This window comes from Suricata suricatta, chromosome 10 (assembly GCF_006229205.1).
Source record: "Suricata suricatta isolate VVHF042 chromosome 10, meerkat_22Aug2017_6uvM2_HiC, whole genome shotgun sequence".
NCBI lineage: Eukaryota > Metazoa > Chordata > Mammalia > Carnivora > Herpestidae > Suricata > Suricata suricatta.
This window is the reverse complement of record NC_043709.1, coordinates 65,291,251-65,310,715: the sequence shown is the minus strand read 5'-3', so window position 1 is coordinate 65,310,715 and position 19,465 is coordinate 65,291,251. Positions and strand designations below refer to the sequence as shown.

At 36.0% G+C, this 19,465-nt stretch overlaps 2 protein-coding genes across 2 annotated transcripts in view; both read right to left on the bottom strand.

The window, feature by feature from the left end:
• Positions 1 to 706, bottom strand: part of LOC115305233 (olfactory receptor 10AD1-like) — a 13,021-nt gene extending 12,315 nt beyond the window's left edge. The window contains exon 1 of the mRNA XM_029955509.1: positions 4 to 706. Coding sequence (XP_029811369.1) covers positions 4 to 706 — 703 coding nt within the window. The remainder of the gene's footprint in view (positions 1 to 3) is intronic.
• The window catches only part of LOC115303564 (olfactory receptor 10AD1-like), a 109,241-nt gene that overhangs the window by 37,894 nt on the left and 51,882 nt on the right, over positions 1 to 19,465 (bottom strand). The gene's annotated exons all lie outside the window — the stretch shown is intronic.

Below are 19,465 nucleotides of genomic sequence, written 5' to 3'. Positions count from 1 at the left end.
GACCTGAGGAGGAGGCCCTGCCAAGGATGGAGGCCAGGATGCGGGCATAGGAGATGACAATGAGCACCATGGGGCTGAGCAGCACCACGATGGCATCGGCAAAGATCATTCTCAGACTAAACTGGGGGTCTCCACAAGAGAGGGCAATGACTATGGGGGCCTCACAGAAGAAGTTTTCTATGTGGTTGTCTCTACAGAATGGACCACGAAATGTCATGTAATCAAGTAGAATGCCATTGATCAGCCCAAAGAACCAGGCAGTACTCACCAGCTTTACACAGACCTGCCGGCTCATGATCTGTGCATAGCTGAGTGGATGGCAGATAGCAACATAACGGTCATAGGCCATAAAAGCCAAGAGGATGCACTCAGCTACACCTACACCAAAAACCAGATACATCTGGGTTAAGCAGGAGGCAAAGGAGACACTGTGGTTCTTGACCACCAGGTGGATTAGCATCTGTGGGATGGTGGTGGTGATGAAGCAGACATCCAGAAAGGACAGGTGGCCAAGGAAGAAGTACATGGGGCTGTTGAGTCTGGGGTCTGTCCAGGTGATGAAGATGATGAGGCCATTCATGGCCATGGCAAGGCTGTAGAGGGCTAGGAAGAGGGCAAAGAGCAATGCCCGGGTGGTAGAGGAGCTCTGCTCAAAGCCCACGAGGATGAACTCTGTCACTGTGCTCCCGTTCCTTAGGTCCACCATCTGCGGCCTGCTTGAGGAGGGAGGACAGGAAAAGCACACATGAGATACCTAGTTGTATAAAAACAGATTGGGGACAAAAGAATGAAAAAGATAGACATTTTAGTACAATCTATGTGAGTCAGTATTGTCATGGGCACTGAAAATGCTAGTCCTATTGTAGGCTGCAATAGTGGAACCATATTATGAATCAAGGGAGATTCTGTTGTCCTTGTGTGAATCAGGCTGCATCTGAAATACTGGATCCAGTTTGGACCTCTATTTTAAATGGTTATCCACTAATGGGACTGACTATGTTCATGAGACGAACAAGGTGGTGAAAGATCTGGGAACTATATGACAAAGGTTTTAAGGAAACTTTAAAGAAGACTCAAGAATCTGAGAGGTCCTTTTAAATACTAATGGGTTCTCCTTCTAGAGGAGTGAATTTTCTATTTCTGTATGATCTCAATGAGTAGAACTTGAACCAGAGAGTATACATGTCAGAAAAAAAAATGAGTTATATTTCTAACTACACATTTTCTTTCTGCTCTTAACTCCAAAAGTAATGCCTGTTCATTGTAGAACATCTCAAAAATGCCAAAAAAGCAAAAATAAGTAAATAAAAAGAATGACTTAGAGAGAAACTATGTCAATATTTTAGTGTATGCCTTTTCAATCATTTTGTTTTCTGTGTTTATATTGAAATGTTTTTTTTAAATTTATTTTTGAGAAACAAAGAGAGACAGTGTGAGGAAGGGAAGGTCAGAGAGAGAGGGAGACACAGAATTCAAAGCAGGCTCCAATTTCTGAGCTGGCTGTCAGCACAGAGCCTGATGCAGGGCTCGAACCCACAAACCATGAGATCATGACCTGAGCCGAAGCTGGACGCTTAACTGACTGAGCTACCCAGGTGCCCCTCTGTGTTTATATTTAAAAACTTTTAAGATCAACATAAGGTCTGAGTAGAACCTGCCTTCAAAACGTCAGTTGGGGAGAAGGATAGCTTCAGGATGAAATGGAGCATTGCTTCCAGTTTGGAGGACCTGCTGCAATTCCAATAGGGAGAAAGGATAAAAGATAAACATTAATCTTTTGTTTGAATGGGCAACTGGGAACCACTGCATTCCAATCCATATTACAGCCCCAAATAATTTATTCATTTAATAAGTGAATGTCTACTATGTTCCAAATATTGTGCTAAGTACCAGGGATATAATATCACTCATGAGAACTTTCTCCCTGACCTAATGGGTATTATACTATATCCCAAGTCATTAGATCAAGGGGAAAAGTAAGAACATAGAGAATCCATATAATATATGGATAATATTAATAAAAAAGCATACATTTATAAGCAAATATATTTCAAACTCTCTTGCCTCCATACAGGGAATGTACCCTTTTGGACGGTCACGGAACATTTACAAAATATTGTTGTTATATAAGAGTAAAGAAACCTTAAGTGGTGCCTAAGTGGCTCAGTCGGTTAAGCATCTGACTTTGGCTCAGGTCATGATCTCAAGGTTCATGAGTTTGAGCCCTATGTCGGGCTCTGTGCTGACAGCTTAGAGCTTAGAGCCTGCTTCGGATTCTGTGTCTCCCTCTCTCTCTCTGCCCCTCCCCTGCTCATGCTCTGCTTCTCTCTCACAAAAATAAATAAACATTAAGAAAAAAAGTTTTTAAGCCCTTAAATAAATTCCAAAGATCCCAAACAGTGCAGACTATGTTCACTATGTTAACATTGGACATTAATATTCCTAAATTTGTGTTCAGAGTGGATTTCTTAAAATTGTGTTTATTTTCTTCTCTTGAGGGAGAAAATGAGCACAAGTGGCTGGTCAACTTGTATATGGGATTTTGCTTACCAATATTGTTTATCATCACATTGTACACTTTAAATATCTTACAATTTTGTCAATTGTACCTCATTAAACCTGAAAAAAGTCTGTCAAGTCCAAGTAGATAAAAAAATAATATTGTTTACTGAGTTTTTTTGTGTTTGTTTTACTTCAAGAAAATTAGTAAACTCTTACTGGATATTTTACATTTTGAATGTGTTTCTTTGATAAATAAATTATAAGTAATAACACTCTTCTGATGAGCAAGCTGCCAGGAGCGTTGTCCCATTTGTGCACTGCACAAAGGCTCCTGAAGGGAAGAGTGAATGCTGAAATCCAGCCTGGGCAATGTAGCCTGTGCTCAATTTACCAAGCTATGCCCTCTGGTGAGGTGTGAGTTCAGAGAAGTGGTGCCTTTTCCTCTAGTTCTTCCCTGAGAGAGAGTGCCTTTTTATAATTGGCCCAAAGGTACCATATGTGCTAGGGAAGCATTGCTGATCTGGCCTTGAGAATATTTAAATTGCAGCACTTAAATTTTTTGTCTTACAACATTGATAAAGTTTTTGAATAAATAATAAACTGGGTGTTGTATGGAAAACAATTTGACAATAAAATATTATGGAAAAAAAAAAAGAAACTACAAAAAAAAATAAATAGGCTTATGTTCCTCTGAGTGGATTTTAGGAATAAAAAGGCAACAAGCATTTCTTATAATGCAGTGGTACTCAAAGTGTGGTCCAAAGACCATCACCCCCAGCAGTATTAATTGAAGAACTTGATAGAAATGCAAACTGTTGAGTCTCATCCCAGCCATTGAGTCAAACTCTAGGGATGGGGCCCAGAAACTAGGGTTTTAACAAGACCTCCATGTGATTCTGATGCACTTTAAACATTGAAAACTAACCAGTTTAATGCAGGGTAGGATAAATTATGGCCCCCAACCTAAATATAAGCCACTGCCTATTTTTATAAACAAAGTGTAATTGGAATACAGCCACTTCCATTTACTTATGCATTGTCTATAATTTTCCTACTACAATGGCAGAGCTGAGTAGTTGCCAGAGACCAAATAGCATGTAAATCAAGTTGTCAAATTTAGCAAATAAAAATGTTAAATGATTCATTAAATGTGTTTTTCAAACAATGAATAATTTTTTATTATAAATATGTTTCATCCAATATTAGTAACCCAACACGCAAAGCCTAAAATATTTACTATCTGGCCCTTTACAGATAGTAAATATTTACTGTTTGCTGACTCCTGCTTAATGTAATGACTTTAGAGTGGACTTGCTTCTGATAAACAAGGATGTGTAAGGGAAGTAATGAAAAAGGACTTAGTCTTGAGTATATATCTGGGATTCTGGTGCATCAAGTCTCAAGGACTTCCTTCCCCAAAAGGCCAAAGCTAGGAGACCAATTTGCCTGGATGGAAGGGCAGCTGGTGCCACTTCTTTTTCTTTTTTATTAAACTCATTTAATCAGTTGCTTTTTCTTTTTTAAGTGCCTGGTATTACACATGTTCAACTAAGATAAAGCAGATGTACATCAATAATAAATTTTTTTTAAATATCAAGCAAATGTTTTAGAAGCATTGTCCAAATAATTCAGAAGTGGTTCCATGACAATAATATAACTTAACATAATTATGAAAATAACCCCAGCTACTTGAAAATTGGGGGGGGAAGCCCCTTGAAAACAATCCTTAGATCAAAAAGAAAATCAAAACAGTAACTACAGATTATCTTAAAAATATTGATAATAAAAGTAGGATATATTAATAGGCACTATACACAGATGTTTGTTTAAGTAAAAGTTAATAGCCTGAAATAGTTTTACTATTAACAAAAAGGAATAAACATAAATGAAATAAACAAAATAAAATTGATGTAGAGGTTAGAAGCAGATAAACAAAATTAACTTAAGGAAGACCAGAGAGGAAAAATATGTACTGGAGGAAAAGATAATTTTCTAGGTAAATATAAATCACAAAAATTCACTAAAGAAAAGATAGAAATCAAGATAAGCTAATATTCTGAGTGAAAGGAGTGAAATGCAGTTGTTCTAAACCTTGGCTTCACATTATAGTCACTTGAGTTTTTCTAAAAGTTTTGTGGGTTTGTTTTGTTTTTAGTTATTTTTTGAGGGGGAAGAGAGAGAGTGAGACAGCAAGAGAGAGAGAGCAAGCACACACAGGGAGGGGCAGAGAGAGAGAGAATCCCAAGCAGGCTCTACACTGTCAGCTCAGAGCCAGATGCAGGGCTCAAATTCAGGAAGTCAAGTTGGATGCTTAACTGATTGAGTCATCCAGGTGCCCCAACTTGAAGAGTTTTTAAATGTCCCCATGGCAGAAGACATGAACAGACATTTCTCCAAAGAAGACATACAGATGGCCAACAGACACATGAAACACCATTCATCATCAGAGATATGCAAATCAAAATCACATTGAGATATCACTTCACATTTGTCAGAATGGCTAAAATAAAAAACACAAGAAATAACAGGTGCTGACAGGTTGTGGTTGTGGAGAAAAAGGAATCCTCTTGCACTATTGGTGGGAATGCAAATTGGTGAAACCACTCTAGAAAACAGTATGGAGGCTCTTCAAAAAATTCAAAATAGAATTGTCTTATGACCTAGCAATTGCAATACTAGGTATTTATCCAAAGGATAAAAAAATACAGATTCAAATGGGACACATGCACCTCTATGTTTATAGCAGCATTATCAACACTAGTCAAATTATGGAAAGAGCCCAAATGTTCATGAACTGATGAATGGATAAAGAAGATATGGAGGCACCTGGGTGGCTCAGATGGTTGAGCATCTGATTCTTGATTTTGGCTCAAGTCATGATCTCATGGTTTGTGGGTTCAAACCCCAAACCAGGCTCAGTGCAGAGCCTACGTGGGATTCTCTCACTCCCTCTATCTCTGCCCATACCCCACTTTAAAAATAATTAAAAATAATGAAGATGTGGAATGGACACACACACACACACACACACACACACACACACACACACACGCACACACTGGCATATTACTCAGGAATCAAAAAGAATGAAATTTTGCCATTTGCAACAATATGGATGGAACTAGAATGTATTATGCTAAGTGAAATTAAGTCAGTCACAGAAATACAAATACCATATGATTTCACTCATATGTGTAATATAAAAACAAAACAGATGGACAAAGGGAAAGAGAGAGAAGTGAAGAAACAGACTCTTAACTATAGAGATGGTTGTCAGATGGGAGGTGGGTGGGGGGATGGATGGATTAGGTGATGGGGATTAAAGAGTACACTTATCACGATGAGCACTGAGTAATGTATAGAGCTGTTGAATCACTATATTGTACACATGAGACCAGTAGAACACTGTGTGTTAACTACTGGAATTAAAATTAAAAACTTAAAAGAAGATGTGGTATAGATGTGTATATATGTGGTATATATGTACAATGAGAATTATTTAGACATACAAAGAATGAAATCTTGCCATTTGCAACTACATAGATGGATCTAGAGGGTATAATGCTAAGTGAAATAAGTCAGTCAGAGAAAGACAAACATCTATGGTTTCACTCATATGTGAAATTGAAGAAACAAACCAAAGAAAAAAGAGACAAACCAAAAAACAGACTCTTAAATATAGAGAACAAAGGGATGGTTACCAGAGAGGAGGTAGATAGGTGAATGGGTGAAACAGGCGAAGGGGATTAAGAATACACTATCATGATAAGAACTGAGTAGTGTATAGAGTTTTTGAATCACTATATTACATACCTTAAACTAAATATAATGCTGCATGTTAATGATGCTGCAATTAAAATTCATAAATAAAATAAAACGTCCCCATGCCCTAGCTGCACATCAGACCAGTTAAAACAGAATGTATTGAGAGGGCTCAGTCATCAATATTTTTGAGACCTCCCCAAGTAGGTCTAAAGAAAAGCCAAATTTGAGAATTATTAAAACAGAGAAAGCTGACAAAGAGCTATGACAGATGGTGTCAGACCCTGATAGTTCCTTAGGTGAGTTCTTTCTAATCTCATAGCAATCAGATATTTTCGAAGGCTACCAAAACTGTTCGCAAGAACAGAAAATATAAAAGCTTCCTGATTACTTTCAGAAAGTCATCAAACTACTCATGCCAAATCCTAAAAAGTACACAAAAGAAAATTTTGACCAAGATAATTTATATTAATAATGAAATAGGCAAAACAAATTATTAGCAAATGGAATCCATTAGTGCACTCAAAGAATAGTTCACCATGACCTACTGAAATTTATTCCAGGGCTTTAAAGTTTTTCTTATATGAGGAATTCCACTAATACAACTCACCACATTAATATGTCAAAGATGAAAAGCTTCTAATCAATGAGATGTTAAGACATTTGATAAAATTTAGCAGTTTTACTTGATTTTACAAATCCTTTGTAAAATAGGACTAGAAAGAGGCTTCATAGCAAAATCTTAAAAGGGCACTTGTGATGAGCACTTGGGTATTATATTTAAGTGATCACTAAATTCTACATATGAAACCAATCTTACCATATATGTTAACTAACTAGAATTTAAATAAAAACTTGAAGTAAAAAATTTATTTAAATTAAAATAAGTATAATGCACATTATGTGTTAGGTATTGTTTGTTCCACCCATGTTTTAGGTAATAAGTGTTCTAAACTTCAAAATCATGCATGGGGTAGGTAATCTTTCTTTTAACTTCACAGAAAGGATCAGTAATTTGCCCAACATCACACAGTAAATAGTGAAATGTGAATTCAAATCTGGGAAGTCTGATTCCAGAAGCTTCACTGTCAACCATCCCTGCACTTTCTGGGTTTTGAATGTCTTACAAGTACTAGACAAAGCATATGACAAATGAATTAAAGGAGTGGGGTGTTGGTAAGTGTTTAACAGATGGCTTGGGGAGGGGCTCTGATCTGAAGCATTTGTCAATTTCCATAGTGTAAATACTCCCACCATGACCTATTTCAAGCTAGAAATGATTGAATTCACTAAACATGTTTTAGCAATGTATGCACATTAGGTTACTATCATACGGTTTTTACAACCAAACAGATATAGTAGATGTAAATAAGCTTGAGAACATAGATACTAGTAAAATATAAAGGAGAAAACTTAGGAAGTGATGAATTTTTAGCATTACTTTTGTTTTTTAATAAATTTATTTGTTAGTAAGTTTATATAATTTGTTTATAATAGCTCCGTTTTTTTGTTTTTTTAATGTTTTATTTATTTTTGATACAGAGAGAGACAGAGCATGAGAGGGGGAGGGGCAGAGAGAGAAGGAGACACAGAACCGGAAGCAGGCTCCAGGCTCTAGGCTCTGAGCTAGCTGTCAGCACAGAGCCTGACGCGGGACTCGAACCCACAAACGTGAGATCTGACCTGACCCGAAGTCGGAGGCTTAACCAACTGAGCCACCCAGGCGCCCTATAATAGCTCTGTTTAACAACCAGTTCTTAAAATTCTTGAAAATTTAATAATTGGCTCTTGAGAACTGGTACTAACTGGCTCTAGTACACAACTGGAATGAAAAGGAAAGGGCAAAATTATTATTATTTGTGGAACAGATTTCTAGGATTTGGGTGAATTTCTCCTCTCTTTATGTTTCTGCCTCAACCTATAGGGAGGCCAGAATTTCTACCTAAATTTCTCCCATCAGGAGGGAACAATATTACAGGAAACACTTTGACCCCACTGTTCATCTTCACTCTAGAAATAAAGATCCCTGAGTTGGGCACTGGTTATATGTATTATGGTACACACATAATATGGGACACTCTTGGAAATTGTGTCTTACCTTACTCTGTTTCTATGGTTGGAAATGGCCTTTTTGTCACCAAATCACTGCAACAGGTAAGAAACACGGTCTCATGGATGAGCTAGCCCAGGGAGAACATCCGATGTTGGGATCCTCTCTGGAAAAGAAGGTGCCCCTTAAAGTTATATAATCCCTCATATATAACCTCTCAAATCGTTCCAAATGAATGTCTGTTCAGATAAAACTTCTTTACCCATTTATAGTAATTTATAATTTACAAAAGCACATTCACATATGTTATCCCATTTAACTCTTATAAAAATCCTGTGAGGTAGATATTACCTCCATTTTACAGATCAGGAAACTGAGACTCAGAGAACTAAAGTAATTTTCTCAAGATCATATAGCTATTAAATGAAAGCAATGGGACTCACACTAGGGCTTTAAAGTCCTTAGAATAATTTTTACACCATCCCAAGGTGTCTTGGGCAGAGTTACTACCTCTTGTAGGTTATATCATTAATTAATGTCTCATTTAGTCAGCAATACACACACACACACACACACACACACACACACACACGTATAATTCTCATTTCCTTGTAGTTGTAGTCCCCATTCTTTGAATTTAATCATAGTAAGGAACAACTTATTGTGAGTGTGGGGAAGGTCTCTTTGAAGTTTGAATACATTTATTAACCTTTTCCCTCAAGCTTATTATTCATGAGACCTTTTACCATGCCTTGCTATCCTTATTTCCTCATTACCTTTAAAGTTTCCAGAAATAAGAAAAGAAACAACTAAAGAAGAAATTGATTCAAGACATAGAGAAAAGTATAATAAGAACTAAATAAGCACATTTTGCATTTTAAAAAATTCAATGTGTATAATGCTCTTGGCTAATGGGCTAATCAGATCATCCCTGAAACAAAGAATTATATGTTAAGGAGGGAACTGAATCAGAAGAACACTGAAAAGAGAGATTTAAGAGGTGGTCTTTGGAAATAGGACAGATTATAGTGCATCAGGTCTTGTTTCAGCTCAAAATGGTCCAAAACCAAAGAATGAACTGGAGCCTTCACTTCCTTTTGTTTGCTTTCTTGTTTAACAGCATTAAGACACATCCACTCATTTAAGTAGGAGACTGGGTGACCTCTTCTGCTTCATCACTCACTTCCATATCCAATTAGCCTTTCATTCTCTCACTTCCACTTCCTCTACCCCCTTTATGCACCCTACACTCCAGTTACTATTTACCATACAGAAACCTATCCACTTATTCATGCAGATAGCATTTGGTGCCTACTATGTACACACTCCACTCCTTCTTGTCCCCATGCTTTCACATGTGGTGGGTTTGCTATGTAATGTCCTTTACCCTTATTGGCATCTGGTGAATTCTTTCTTATTTTCTTAGTGATGCAGATCATATGCCACCTCCTCAAGAAAGCCTTCTCTAATTATTTATCATTCCCCCAACCTTCTTTTACTGAAAATAGCTTAATTTTTTTAGAGGTAAACTTTTAAAAATTTCATTATTTGCTCTTTCTTTTTGAGTATAGTTGACATACAATGTTACATTAGTTCAGCTATACAACATCGTGATTCAACACCTCTACATACTGTGCTATGTTTACCAGTGGTGTAGCTACCATCTGTCACCATGCAACATTGTTTGCTCTTTGAGCACAAGTGCTATATACAGTTTATATAAGGTCACCAAAATACTCAGAAGAATTAAATTAAATCTCTTCTCAGGAAGAGATCATTAGTGAGATATTTAACAATATTTATAATGGATTAGCTAAGAAATAAATACTATATGTAATTGATAGAAATAATCAGTACAAAAATAAAAACTGAAAATAGGTACACTGATATGTTAAGATTTAGATCTATAAATTTTGACCTGGGAAAATGGAACTGGATAAAAATATGTCCACAAAAGAAAAACCATAGTAGCAGAAGCTATTATGTAAATTTGATTTGTATGAAGGCTGATAACAGAACTGTGTTGGTATATTAAACATAAAGGGATTAGTTTGGGTGAAAATAATTTAGTATTGACAGAAATTGGAAATATCTTAAGTACTATACTAGAAAGTTGGTTAAGGAATTAATTTGGATTAGTGGAATTAATTATTAAGAGTAATTTCATATCAAGAATTTATATGGATTTGGTGCTGTTATAATGCTGATTTAAATGTTTGTATTCATTAACATAGAATCAATTTCCGGGCCAAAATAGTGAGGGAGACAAAACTACAAGGTGATAATTGTGAAACAAAAGTATCTAACTGTTCTCCAACACAGAGTAAACTTTTGATTAATGATTTTTGAACAAGGAAATGAATATTTAAAGTGTAATTTTGTTGATCACTTTCTAATTATATAACTCACTAACCAAAATCTTTGCAATATTTAATATGATTGTATTACTTTAATCCTCTTTGAAAATTCTGCATTACTTTGTGTGCTTTTCCCTTTCTATTTAGTTTTTTTTAAGGATTTCAAAGTGTTTTAAATTCTGATTTATATATGGACCCTTCTGCCTTAATTTCCAACAAACATATTCTATTACTCAGGCAATAAAAGCATTCAATATAAGTCCATCATACAGGAAAAAAGTAACAATTATTTCTTTGCAATTAAAGAAATCACCATCATAACATTTAAGACTTCATTGTTTCATTGATCCTTCTGCTTTCCAAAAAAGAAAGAGAAACTTGAGGACAAGAGAAAAGAAATGTAAATTAATCCTTCAGTTTAAGAAAGCAACTAGATGCTTCACACCACGACTAATTATAATTGTATAAAATTTTGAATATATTTCAAAAACTCACAGAAAAACTGGAAGAAAATAGAATTGAATGCTGAATGAAGGAGAACTTCTGAACCAAAGGTGATACATCATCACCTCTCTGGCCTACACAGATGTGTTTTATTAAACTACAGTCTTCTCTAAAGGATACCTCACATAAGAATCTAGAGTCTAGCTTCTCAGGGAAGAAAAATCAGGTCTTGCTGCACTGTGTCTATTCTAATCATCAACTAATTGGAGTTTAGTGCTGGTCTCTGTTCCATACTAGTGGGAAGCCTCAAAGCTTTTCAGTCTCAAGACTCCCCATATCATGCCATTACATTGTCTATCTGACCACTTAAGGAATTTGAGCTTGAGGGCTTTGTCTCAGTCATGTAAGAAATCGTGGAGAGAAAGATAGATTCGATAGATTTTTACATCAAATGGAACTTGGTCCAATAAAAAAAAAAGCTACCTACCTTATGTATTTTTAACTAGTAACTGATTCAAAAAGAAAGCAAACACAAGAGGCAACAATATATTAAATTTAGTAACTATATTAAATTTTTGATGTAAAGAGCTCATCAAAAACATGTAATGTCAAGTGATAAAAGGAATAAACATCGCGATGAGTCTAGAGAAAGACAAAAAAGAAAGAGAAATAAAAGAATAAGAAATCATAACTCATAGAAGTGGAAAAACCATCCAAAAGTATCCAAACTTATTAGTAATCAAACAATAGTTTTAAAACAGATACCATTTCTGATCCATTAAATTAAAAAAATTTAAATTATAACATCAGTGCTGGTGTAATTATTCTCCATTCTTGGTTGGGAAGCAGTTTGGCAATAGGTAACAAATGCTTTAAGAATTCCTTTTAATGTAAGGTCCCTTTAAAATACAGACCTTGGAGTCCAAATATCTGCATTTAAATCCTGGCTTCTCTACTTACCAACTGTGTAAACTGAGGTGACTTAATAACATGCCTCAGTTTCTTCCTTTCTAAGATGAGAATAATACCTACTTTATTGGATTATGAGTATTAAATGAATCAATACTTGTGAAGCTTTTGGAATAGTGCCTGACACAGAGTGCTGTATAAGTTTGCTAAATGTGAACAGATTCAACTATTTGAAAAACTTACTCCAAGAATTAATTATCAGTTGAGAAGAAACTTTATATACAAAATTATAAATTGTCACTATTTATAATAGCAAAAAATAAGCTATAATAGAGGAATTGTTATGTCATTGAAAATTAAAGAAATATGCAGTCATTAAAATTATATTTATGAACTCTGTGTAATAATGTTAAATACTTACATTATACATTTAAGTGAAACAAAAAGCAAAATACAAGCCAGTATATTTGGTATTCTTACTACATTAATTAAAAAGAAATTTGCTTTGTATTGACAAAAGATTGGAAGGAAATTCACCAAATTGTTGAATGGCTGCTTATAGATGATAAAGCTATAAAATATTTATTTTTTATGCTTTTCTCTACTTTCCATTTATTTACACCTCAGCATTACTTTTATATATTTCTTTACATACATTTTCTTTTTTTTTTTTTTTGTATTCCTTTTTATTTTTTAATTAAAAAATAGTTTATTGTCAAATTGTTTTCCATATAACACCCAGTGCTCTTCCCCACAAGTGCCCTCCTCCATTGACACCACCCGCTTCTCCCCTTCCCCCTCTCTTCAGCCCTTGGTTCGTTTTCAGTATTCGATAGTCTCTCGTGATTTGTGTCCCTCTCTCTACCCAACTCTCTTTCTCCTCCCCCTTCCTATGGTCCTCTGTTAAGTTTCTCCTGTTAGACCTATGAGTGCAAACATATGGTATCTGTCCTCTGCCTGACTTATTTTACATACATTTTCAAGGTATAAAGTGTAATGTTATTCTATGATTTAGCTGTTATAAAGTACATCAAAGATAACATACTTCTCATTTACCCATTAGATCTTCTTACTCTTAGTGTTTAAATACTTCTCTTAAACTAAAAAATATTGTGTAGTACTAGTTTGACAAATAGTTACATATGGATGTAATTTAAAGTATATTGAAAATATTAAAAATAAATACTTAATTTATTCAGTCACTCAATCAATATTTACTAAGAGCCTCTTATGGGCCAGGCCCTGTTTTAGACACTTGGAAAAGTGATCAAAATTATTGTCCTCATGAATCTTCCATTCCATTGGAATTATGAAAATAAAGTGGGAATGGCTTTGGCTAAAAGAATCTTGAGATGTCTACAAATAAACATCTCAAAGAATTTAGAAGGGATAGATTCATGATACAATTAACCAAAGTCCAACAAATTTAATTCTTAAGACATATTGGCCTCAGACAACCAAACTCCAAGATGATTTCCTTAGATGTTAAAATTAAGAAAAATACAGACCCCTAAACAAATGCAAAAAAAAATTGAAGTCACTTAACTTCATATAAGATGTTACAAATTTAATAAATGTCAACCTACCATTGTAAAAATTAAACGTTAGGTTCATAGGAGAGTTTGTTTAGGATGTTTAGTTTGCTCTCTTTGGGCCATGGTAAAATTAATAAATAAATAGCTTTGGGATTTTTCAATAGGAATGAAAAGGGATACTGCTATAAAATGCTTGGATAGGTCTAACCTGCATATATTATAGAACAATTTATGTTATCCAATCCTCAGCAAAAGCTGGATTTATGTTGAAACGTTTCTTTACTATTAATAGACAAACTCAACAAATTTGTTAAATTACAATAATACTTTCTATCATGTTATCTAGAGACTTTCCAAGGCAAATGTAGTTTCTTTCCCTTTTCTCTGAATTAGATTCTGCCCTCTTATACTTGGATCTACTGCAAAGTCTCCATATTTCTGAAATTGAGAGACTGAACTACACTTCATATCTAATGATGGACTGAGTGACAGTGCGAGGGCCCTTGCTTGCATAACAGATCTTTACAACTATGGACAAGACAGAAGAATGCGCTCTCTTTACAATGAACTTTCTTTGGCATTCACATGAGTGAGAGACAGCACAGGTAACCTTATTTTAGATCTTTATTTCAACTGATTTTCTTAATTCTAGATGGATCTCAAATCCACTTATCCTTTCTGCTAAAACACTTAATAGTTGTTCACAGTTTCCCCTCCAGAATAACAATCTAAGCTATATATAAAGCAAAAATCAAATAAAGCGAAGAATACTCTCCTCCTGAAAATGGCTATTCTTAGAAGGGATTTAAATAATTTGTGAAAAAAGTCCCTAAATAACCTCCCACAACCTTCTGATTCCAAATATCCTAAAATATAGAGGGAAAATAATATGAAAAAGTGATTAATTAATCCACACATAGAATGATTAACCCTTGAAGATTAAGAGTTTGGCTATTTGTACAAGATGGATTTGTAGGAAATTATACAGAAGGACGTTGTGATTGATGAGGGCAAAACTGAGCATTAGACTGCCTCTTCTCAGCAGTATTAGCAGCCATGGTTAATGTGAACTATGTGTCATTTATGTTGTCTTGAAAAATTGTACTGATATTAAAAATAACCAGAAACACTAAGATAGGAAGATGAGATAGTCACATATGAAAAAGTCTTGGAAAGAACTAGAATTAGTTGGTCAATGATATAGGCAGTATTAAAAAGTGAAATAGTCACTTTTTGACATCCACCATCCACATGTGAAACTTACATATATATGGTAGATGTGTAGAAAAAGCTTAGGGTTTGGAATTAGATAAATCAGTATTTACATCTCAGCTTTACCCCTTGTTAATAGTATTTTGGGATATCCTCTCTGGCTTATCAAATGGTGTAAACATTAATTGATAATGGAAATAATACATTTAAAGTGATCGACAAACAGTAATTGCTTAGTACATGTTCATTACCTTCCCCTTTACTTTTCTCCCATCTTTTATTCTTTGCACCTCATATGTTGGAAGAGATCTTTGAAGGTCTTGAACCACTATTCCACTGCCATGGAAAATTCCTAGGTAGAAACTCTGGTTATAAAAAAATCACTTTTCCAGATCAGGAAATTCTTTTGTATAGCAGATTAAACTCCTGTCCCATCTCTGACTCCTTGACTTACTTTCTTGTCATTTTATTTATTTTGTAGATCTTAGAGGAAATGAGAAAAACTGAATCTTCATGTTATTTATCTTATTTTGTAATATATTTATGAACTTCTTTGAGAATCCTAACCCATCTTTTCTCAAAGGTAAAGAAAAATGCACAGATATACAGGAAAACTATTTATACAGGCAAATGGATTGAGAGAAAAGCACAAATGGGAAAGGAGGAAGAAAAACACATTGTGAGGAATATAGAAGAAAATAAGTAGATGAGCAGAAAACAGAAGATAAAGTCAAATAGTGAAAGTTAGAAATAAGAGGAAACAAGAATAGATTGTGAAAAATGTAATTTCAACAACCCTCCCATTTCTGTGACTCCAACGGTTTAGATTCTCTCATTTGCTCTGTACAACAACCTGTGAGGAACTTTGTGCTCTCAAAAGGTGCCACTGACAGGACTTGAGGATGGGGAAATAGAGTTTCAGGAAAGAATAAGCAAGCTGACTTGTCAAGTAGCTAGACAGGGATAGAAGCGAGACTAATTATGTGGTCTTTTACTGTCCTCAAACCTCTGTGGATCAAGTCCACTTATAAATAAAGTATTAAAACCAAAATAAATTTTCCAGGATGGTGCCTTTCTTCTGTTCACGCTGAAAGAGGATGGAAAAACAGTGAAAGGGGGGATCTAGAAAGAAGGAGGGGAAGGACATAGTGAAGAAATGAAGAGCTAGAAAAAGAGAGAAAAAAATCCCCAGAAAGAGGAAAAGCCAAGTAGGAAACGGACTGAGAGGCCCACATAATCATAAGGGCATATGTCCATGGATGATGTGGAACCAATCCCCCCAATCTAGGGGTTTAGAATCTTTAGAATCCTCTCACTTCAACCAGGTGACTCTGAGAATAATTATTCTGCACCCTGGGTTCTTTCTGCCTTGTAGACAGGTCGCCTCAAAACCAGACCAACATGCTCATCCAAGTTATCTGCCCCTCAGCCAGAGCCAGCAGGGCAGGTGGGAAGACTCAGAGCCTAATAGAAACATGGAGGAGAGACACAGAGAAAGAAGCAACTAACTGGGGAGAGTTAGGCAAGCAGAGACACACCTAGACATCTAGAGAAGAAACAGCACAAGGCAGAGGTAAACTGAGTTAAGATCTGTAACATGTCATCAATGGCCATTGTGTGTAGAGCCCTGGTATGATCTGAACACAGATATTGTTGAGGGAGCCAGTGAGTGTTCTTCTCTGATAGATGCCAAGAGAGGATGTCAACTTTCAGCACAGGAGAACTGAACATATTCACTGACCTTCTCCATGGGCTTCAGCATCTGCAGATGAAGACATTGGCTGTACTGATTTCAGGCCCAGAGTGAGGATACAGTGAGTTCAGTTGTGAAACAGCTGTTCATTTATAGTGTGAGCTCCTGATTCTCTACTCCCTCTGACTCTACTGTACTCCCTATCACGTCTCTCTCATCCCACCTCCACCCCCTTACAGGTGTACCAAGATATCTAATAGGCTCTCAACATTAGAAAGGTAGAGAATTTCTCACTGGTCACTGACAGGAAACTAACAGATGAACAATCTATTCTTCAGTCTGCCTTAGTCTGACCAGGTCTCAGGAGTTTAAGCAGATTAGACCAGTCCTAGGATCCTTAGGGAAACCTGTCCATTGGCAAAGAGCCCTGGAATTTCTGAGTTAGCTTCATATTTCCTAGGCTGAATCTTTTCCCCACCTAAGAATGCTATTTGGAAGAACGAAGGATCAGGTTGTTTTCATGGTTCCTGCTCCCTTATGCCAGACAAAGAACCCTCATCCTCAAAGGCAGAACTAGAACCCATCACTCTGACACCCCAACCCAAGGGATTCAGGAAGATGTAGTCCAACATAGGACTCCAGGAAAAGCAATAGATAGTAAGTTTTCTTTGGAAAAATGTTTATTCAGAATAGTTCCTGAACTGATTCAGCTATCCAGTCATGTCCAAATTTCCTGTTTGTCTCATAGGCTTTTCTTTTTCTTATAGTTGCTTTCTTAGAATGAGAATTCAAACAAGACCCAAAATTTACAAGCAGCATAGGAAAGAGTGGGCCCATGTCAACAAGACTAATTCTGCATACCTCTGCTAGTGGAGGAGAGGTTATAATTTTCTCCTTTGCCTTGTTCAAATGGGCTTACCAATTGCACGGGGCTGAAGCTTTAAGAGCAGCATTTCAGTCTCTGCTGTGAGATAAGCCAGAGACTACAGGCTGATAATGAGATAGTAAATATGTAATTCTATCTGGCTTGAAATACTCTCTTCCAGGAGTTCCAGGTACTGAGACTGAGAGGTTCCACATGACACCACCTTCCAGAAGCAGCCATTACAGCAATTTTAAAGAGGGTGGGGTCTCCCAACTACATTTCCTAGAACCCCAGAACTCCTTTTCAGTCTTTTTAAATGTCAAGTAGACTTTCTTTTTGTGGAAGTGATTTTAGATAAATCTTAGGCACTTCATGCATTCCCTTCTTCTTTCTTCCATCCTTTTGTTTTCTGAATGGCCCTTACTCTCCAAAGCTTACCAAGGGAGTACGAAGAATAGATCTGTTTGGATTTGGTGTCTATTTTTCTACTTATACTGGTTTGAAGTTTGTAGCACCCTCTGTCTTCTAATTATGCTGAGGCATGTCTTTTGTTGAGTTTTATTCTTTTTGACCTACATCATTTTGAAGTATTTATGGAGACATTCAGTTTTAGGTAGCTATCATTATCCTTGACTATTCAGAATACAGCCACTTTGGTTTCTATTTTTGCTATTAAAAAGCCTTCCTTTGGTCTAATATCTCGTTTTTGTAAATAGAGTCTTTTCCATCTGGCTATTCTTAAGACTTTTTCTTTGTGTTTGGTATTTTGATATTTCACTTTTATTATTATTATTTTGAGAGAAAGAGTGGGGGGTGGGGAGAATGCAAACAGGGGAGGGTCAGAGGGAGAGGGAAAGAGAATTTTAAGCAGGCTTCACTTTCAGTGCTCAGAGCGGCCATGAGATCATGACCTGAGCTGAAATCTAGAGTCAGATGCTTAACTGACAGAGCCACCAAGGTTCCCCTACCTGTTTTATTTTTGTCTATCCTATTTGAGATTTGTTGTTCTTCCAAAATTTTGTTTGCTGTTTATTTATTTTGAGAGAGAGAGAGTGGGAGAGTAGGAGAGGGGCAGAGAGAGAGGGAGAGAGAATCCTAAGCAGGCTCCATATTGTCAGCACAGAGCCAGACACCGGGCTCAATCCCAGGAACTGTGAGATCATGTCCTGAGCCAAAATTAATAGTTGGTCACTTAACCAACTGAGCCCAGCTGCCCCCTTGGTAATTCTTTAGCTCCATACTTCATAGTTTTTCTAATTGTTTCTTCTATTATGTGTAAGGTACTATTTAAATTCTAAGTGTTTTTTTTTTTAATTTCAAAACATGTTTTGCAGTTATATATCTTGTTTGTGTCCTCCAATGTATCTGCTTTCACTGATTGTATCTTACTCCTTTTTCATGTTTCCAACCTCAGATTTTATTTCTTTAAACATCTTAAGCATACTTACATTGTATTATTAAGCCAAAAATTCCATTATCTGGAAATACTGAGGTGTCCAGAGTGATATTTTATCTTTCTGCTAACTGTTGCTCAGAGTGGTTGCTTTGTAATTTTGTATCATCAGCTCATGTTTTGCTGGACTTCACATATGGAAATCCTGTGCAGTCTATTTTGTGAGAAGTTTTGTGTTTGCTTCTCCAGAAAGTTCTCCAGAAAGATACCAACTCAGAATCATTTTATAATTATTTGGCTCAGAATGATTATTCTGCATTCTACCACAAATAAAGTGTAAATTAGCAAAGGTTTGTGGTCAAATTTTCTTTTTTTAATTTAATTTTTAATTTTTAATAGTTTATTGTCAAATTGGTTTCCATATAACACCCAGTGCTTCTCCCCACAAGTGCCCCCCTCCATGACCATCACCCCCTCCCTGCCCCTCCCCCTTCAGTCCATGATTCATTTTCAATATTCAGTAGTCTCCCTTGATCTGTGTCCCTCACTCTTCCCCCTCTCTTTCCCCCTTCCTCTCCCCATGGTCCCCTGCCAGGTCTCTCCTGTTAGACCTATGAATACAAACATATGGTATCTATCCTTCTCTGCCTGACTTATTTCGCTTAGCATGACACCCTCAAGGTCCATCCACTTTGCTACAAATGGCCATATTTCATTCTTTATATATATATATATATATATAT